This window comes from Corvus brachyrhynchos, unplaced genomic scaffold, assembly GCF_000691975.1.
Source record: "Corvus brachyrhynchos isolate BGI_N302 unplaced genomic scaffold, ASM69197v1 scaffold148, whole genome shotgun sequence".
NCBI lineage: Eukaryota > Metazoa > Chordata > Aves > Passeriformes > Corvidae > Corvus > Corvus brachyrhynchos.
In genome coordinates this window covers 2,347,721-2,353,612 of record NW_008239785.1, presented here as the reverse complement: position 1 = coordinate 2,353,612, position 5,892 = coordinate 2,347,721, and the positions used below count along the sequence as shown (strand labels likewise).

The following is a 5,892-nucleotide window of genomic DNA, read 5'->3' as shown; positions in this document are numbered from 1 at the left end:
GGCTCCCTCCTGCCCTGAAACCAGCTGGAGCTGGCAGCACCCAGCACTGCAAAACCCACCTGTGCTGACCCCAGCCCCAACCTACCCCAGCCTTTTTATTTCTGTTTTATTTCTTCCTCTTTCTTGCTAGAGCTTGGGCAGTAATTTTACCTGTTCCTGTCCAAGCTACTCCACTACCCTGAACCACACCAGCACCTCTGTGTCACATCCCCCACCATGTGCCCTCCTGTCTGGGATACAGCTCCTGGATGAGATGGGGAAGGCAAGAGAAAAAGCAGCTCTTGGAGAGGGAATGAGAAAGAATTTGGATTAAATCAGCCCAAAACCCTTTCACCATTAGTCCTCGATGGAGGACAGGCTGCAGCAGGAACCCAACCTTTATATCAGCCATCAGAGAATCCACTCAGCCCGCTCCAGGCGGGCTTGGCAGGCTCTGCCCGTGGAGGGGGACAGCCGGCAGCCGTGCACCACCGCACACCCCATGACACACAGCCACCACCGGCACGCTACCTGCGCTCCGGAGCCCCCCAGCCCCGTGTCCCCGCCGGTACCCACCACCACAGGCCGGTTCCCCAGGAAGTTGAGGTCGCTGTTCTCGCCGAAGAGGTACCCCTCGGGGTGCGTGGAGTCGAACTTCTCCCCGCCCATGATGAAGTGGTTGGCAAAGTAACTCCCTGGAATGAAAACACAGCGAGCGCCTGAGCGGAGGGGGAGGAGGGGGCTCCAGCCGGGCGATGGAGCGGCACGAAGCCACCAGATCGATGGCTCGGAGGTGACTTTGTCCCCAGGGTCACCTTGCTGGGAGTCTTTCTGGTTGAGCTCACACGATGAGAGCCCCCAGGCAGGCAGAGGCTGCCCCCCAGCCACACTCCCTGCCTGCCCTCCCCTCTCCCTGCCCGCTTCCCACCCGCTTCAGCACCACGTTCCCAGCCTGGGCACAGAGCCGGGGCAGGAGAGGCTGGTGCAGGGGCCCAGCCCCATGGCAGCGCTGGCCCTGGGGGCTGCTCCATCCGTGGGATTTAACAGTGCCTGCTCTCCTTTCCCTCTCTGGGAAATCCCTATGAGCCCCAGTACGGCCGGAGCCACCCAAGGTCACCCTGACCTTCAGCCATCCCCACACTGGCAGGAGCGGACGGATCCTGGTCCGTGAGGAGGAAGAGGAGACGGCTCCTGGGACAGCAGAGCAGAGCTAATCCTGCGCATAAACACCAGCTCATGTCCCGAGGAGGCAGGAGAGACAGGGGCACAGCCTGACCTGCTAGAGAACCCAGAGCCCTGCGAGCCCCGGAGGAGCCGGGCTGGCTCCCAAACCCCAGAGAACCCAGAGCCCCGCGAGCCCCGGAGGAGCCGGGCTGGCCCCCAAACCCCAGAGAACCCAGAGCCCTGCGAGCCCCGGAGGAGCCAGGCTGGCTCCTGCACCCCAGAGAACCCAGAGCCCTGTGAGCCCTGGAGGAGCCAGGCTGGCTCCTGCACCCCCAGGGATGCTGCCGGGAAGGGCAGCATGGACCAGGCACACAGCCCCCAGAACGGGCAGGGCTGCTCCTGCCCAGAGCCTGATGTCACAGATCTCGTGTGCCCCCAAGGCAGTGTGTCCACAGCCAGACACTGCCCAGATTTGCTGCAGCTGCCACCAGGAAGGTGGGCAAAGCACAACTGAACCGAGTTCTGTTGTCAGTTCTCAGCCTGCAGCCTTCCCTAGGAAGGGCTCACCTGCAGGAGGGAGGATTTTGGGGGCCTGTAGACCCTCCAGGAGGTCAGCACCTGCCCTGCAGTGCTCCACATTGGCCTGATGAATGCTGGGCAATGACCAGGGTCCCTTCTTCCCTCACAGAGCCAAAACACCAGCTCCTGGCCCCGAGCTGGGAGCAGCCCCCAGGTCAGGCACTTCTCCACTAGAGAAGAATTTCCTCCCAGCCCGGCCAGGAGCCAACTGGTGCCTGCTCCTTGTCCATGAGATCTGGGCTGTGTGGGGAAAGCACAGTGTGGCACAGGAACTGCCCAGGCAGGAGGGCTGGGACTTGAGGCGGGAAAAAAGGGAAAGGTGGACAGGGATGGGGCAGCAGCAAGGGGTGAGCAGAAGCACCAGGAGTCAGTCAGACATGGACACAGTGTCCTGCATCCTGACAGGGACAGGCTCTGGCTTATAAAAACCCCAAACCCACCAGCACAGATCCATCTGCACCCCCCCCGGGGGACACCCCAAACCCAAACATTTGGGAACCACAGATAAAGGAGCTCAAGCCGGGGCTGCAGCTCTGCTTGTGGGGACTGAGGTCAGAGCTCGTGATCAGCTTCCAGCAGAGGCAGGGACTGTCCAAGGCTGGATCAGGCTCTAATACTGCACTTAAAACCCAAAACTGAGCCCAAAGCCCAGGGGGAGGAGTAGGGGGGGATCTAACTCCTGGGCAGGAGGGATGAGTGGGGTCACACAGCTCGGCCCCAAGGCCCCGTGGTGCAGGGATGCCCGGATGCAGCGAGCCCGTTAGCGAACGTCGACCATCAATTATTGATGCCTGCTGCTTTCAGGTCCCATTTTCCATGTACATAATTTATAGGCAGCTCGCCTGGAAGGACTCGGCCACATGGAAAAAAAAAAAAGCCCCAAGAGCAAAGTGCCTTCGGAGCTGCCTGCAACGGCACAGCCAGGGGAGAATGGGGCCATGCAGAGCTTTTCCTGACACTGACTTGGAGCAAGAGCAGGAGATGGCAAAAAAATTACATTTAAACATGGAGAAAAGCCACCCTGGCACTGGGAAAAAGCTGGAAAATGGAGCACAGGCTCTCTGTGATTGGCCCAGCCACAGTTTAGTGGGTGCTGGGGCCTCCTGTAGGATAGGCAGAGCAGGTGAGGACCATGCTGCCATCACCCAGTCTCCCTGCAGGGGTTGGGAGCATCCCTGGGTGCTGCAGGCTCCCAGAACATCCCCCAGAGGCCTCAACTCCCTCTTGACAGCAACAGAACCAGCTCTGTGCTCCCTCCCAGCAAAGGTCCTCCTTGCTGTTAAACAAGAGGCTTGAGTCGTGCCAGGCTTTTCCAGGGAAGCAGCAGCACAGGAAAGCCCAGGGCATGGGCAGGAGCGTGTCGGTGACTCCCTGGACACGGCCGGGTGGCAGAGGAGGGAAGCACCTTCCCAGCCACCTTATTATGGGCTGGCTGTAAATCCAACACCCACTCCCGGGGAAGGAGAGCCTGTCAAGGACAGGCACATCTCGGGAAGGGCTGTGCAGAGCGGCTGCTGGAAAGGAGGAATAAACCCAAATTGCCTGAGGTTCTTGGCAAAAAAAAAAGTCTTTGTGTCCTGCACATCTCCTGGCACCAGCACATGGGACACATTTGGCACCAGCTGCCAGCTCCTTTTCCCCGTGAGTGCCAGTGCTGCCACCTTGTCCAGGTGAAGGAGAAGGGTGAGGACCCTCGTGTGTCCCTGTGGCTCTGGCATGCAGTGACACATGTCCTGCACTGCTCCCCAAGCCATGGCTGCCCTGCTGGGCTCTGGTACCACAGCCTCTGGCTCTCCAATGTTACAGCCTCACTTTCCAAAGCTGCTAAAACAGAAAAGCTCATTTCCAGCTCATCCCCACGCTCCTGGTGAGGGAAGCACCGGGTTTGCACAGCCTGCGGTCAGCCCAGACGGGTGGCCATGGCACGGCGCTGGCATAGGGACACCCTGTGGCCGCGGGTGCCAGCACAGGGTGCTGTGAAGGGCTGGTTAAAGGCTCTGGGTGCTTCTGCCCCTGGGCAGCCCATTATTTAATTCCGTGCTCTGAAGCGGGCAGCCAGAGCCAGCGGCAGCCGGGGCTGACGCCAAACCCTGTCCACAGCCCTGCTGCATCAGCCCTCGCCCACCGTGGCTGTGCCACCACCTGGGGTTGTGCCCCCAGGGCCGGGGGTGTCACTGCTGGATTAATCCCTGTGCTCCTGCCCCCAGCCAGGGCCCTGCTCATAGTCCCATGTGCTCCAGGGGAGCTCGGTGCCAACCTCAGCCGGGGACAGGGGCTGAAAGCTGGAGACGTGCCCCAAAAGCCATCCCAGTAGCCAGGCGGTGAGCTCCATCTACAGCCCCCGCTGGCTCCCGCTCCCAGTGGCAGCCACTGAAGTAAATCCCAGCCTTTGTTTCAAAAACAGTGGTTTAACTAATCCCATTGACACCCTGTCTGGAGGGGATGGGACCCCGAGGATGGGGAGATGCTTAACTGGGACAAGACACAGCTGCCCTATTCCCACAAGCTGCACTGGCCATCCCGAGCGAGCCCAGAGCCACATCCACAGAGAGCGGGAAATGCCCAAGGGTCCCGTGAAATTCCCCTCCAGGACCACATTTCTAAAGCCACTGGCTGTTTCCAGGTGGCTTTCGAGGTGAGGGAAGCGCTGCTGCCACAGAGGAATGGGCTCCGCTGCCCGGCACGTCCTCCCTCGGCTGCAGGCAGCACTGAAGGCAAATCCCGCTTGGATTAAAGGCAAACCAGCCATAATCTCCCAGGGCCACCAGCCTGCCCTTGTCCCAGTGCAGATGGCTGTGCCACCTGGGCACCTCCTGCTCCTCTCCCCGAGGACCCTGGGCAGCACCAGGACCATCCCCCCGCAGCTCTGCCCAGACCCCAGCGGTGAGACCAGCCCTCCCCGGGCTCTCCCTGAAAGCTGGAGTTAAGCCTGGTGACCTCTGCCAGCTGAGATAAGTTTGGAAGTGATCAGCTGGGCGCACTTGCACCCTCCACCCCTTCATACCCAGATATTTCAAGAGCCCCTAAAAAAGACGGGGTCCCAAGGGAAAAACTTGTAATGCATGGAGACACCGTCCCCACAAAGAGCAATCCCATGGATGGGGTGGTCCAGCCTCACCTGGCATCAAAGGGACAGAGGCCTTGAAATCACGTAAAAAGGGGAGCTGGGGGAGCCCTGTGGGAAGCCAGGCTGTCAAGGATCAGTCATCTCCAGCCAGCTGTGCAACCTATTTTAGATTAAAATTTAAAAAAAGAGGCAAGCACGGCTTTTCAGGACAAGCACAGGGTTTGTGTTGACTGTAATTCTTCCTAAGGAGGTCTTTAGTTGTAATTAGCGAGTAATTTGTCACAGCGCTAACGATCCGAGCGTTTTCCTTATCCTATTAACCACCAAAATAGTTCCCTATTAATAATATTTAGTGCTGCAAGGATCCTGTGCAATCTCCTCACATGCACGCACGGTGCTCCGGGGCATCACCAACCGGTGCCGGTATTTTTGCGGCTCCGAAGCGCTGCCCACCCAAGGGCTGGAGCCCATCACCCCTCCCTCCCCGGCGTGCCCCCCTCGGACCCTCGCTCAGCCCGGCCCTTGCAGGGAAAAGTGAGGCACAGAGGGGAGGGACGGACTCTCCAAGGTCACGCACAAGGTTTGAGACAGGGCCGGACTGGGGAGAGGGAGATGCATCACCAGCAAGGCTCGAGGCAGGGACAGGAGCCGGGAAGGCGACGGCTCCCCACGGCAGCGGCTGGGGTGCTACGATGGGGCAGAGCCCTGGGAAGGAGGAATTCCCTCCAATCCCTCCCACCCCAGCCTCCCTCGTCCTCCCGGGAATTTAAACCCAGGATTTTGCCGAGCAGCCAGCACCGGAGTAACCGGCTATAAAAAGCGCCTCCGGAGCCCAGTGCCGCAGACCGCGGCTACAGAAATAATTATAACAATAATGGCATTAAAGTCGCGTCAACTCAGCCAAGTTTGGGAACACGGGTGCGCTGGCAAAGGGGAGCCCGGAGAGGAGTGACCCCCATCCCTCCCGCGCCGCATTCCCGCAGGGTGCCCCGCACCAGACCCAGATTTTTAGGGTGCCCCCCCTGTGCGTCACCGTTTGCTTTGGGGTGCGCAGGGTCACCCCCGCCCGCAGCAAGGTCGTGCCCTGCGCCCACCCGGCTCGT

The 5,892-nt window shown here is 60.2% G+C and overlaps 1 protein-coding gene across 6 annotated transcripts in view; it reads right to left on the bottom strand.

Annotated features, from left to right (window-relative positions):
- RNF157 (ring finger protein 157) overlaps positions 1-5,892 on the bottom strand; it is a 22,027-nt gene that overhangs the window by 15,096 nt on the left and 1,039 nt on the right. For 2 of the 6 annotated variants that reach the window (XM_017743238.1, XM_017743239.1), the window contains exons 1-2: positions 4,841-4,935; positions 556-674 (exon numbers count right to left, since the gene is read on the bottom strand). In XM_017743238.1, the coding sequence (XP_017598727.1) occupies positions 556-674; positions 4,841-4,847 (126 nt within the window). In that variant the 5' untranslated portion in view covers positions 4,848-4,935. Of the gene's footprint in view, positions 1-555; positions 675-4,840; positions 4,940-5,892 lie in introns of those variants that run through there. The other 4 variants (XR_001864936.1, XR_001864934.1, XM_017743237.1 and 1 more) reach the window with 4 other exon arrangements.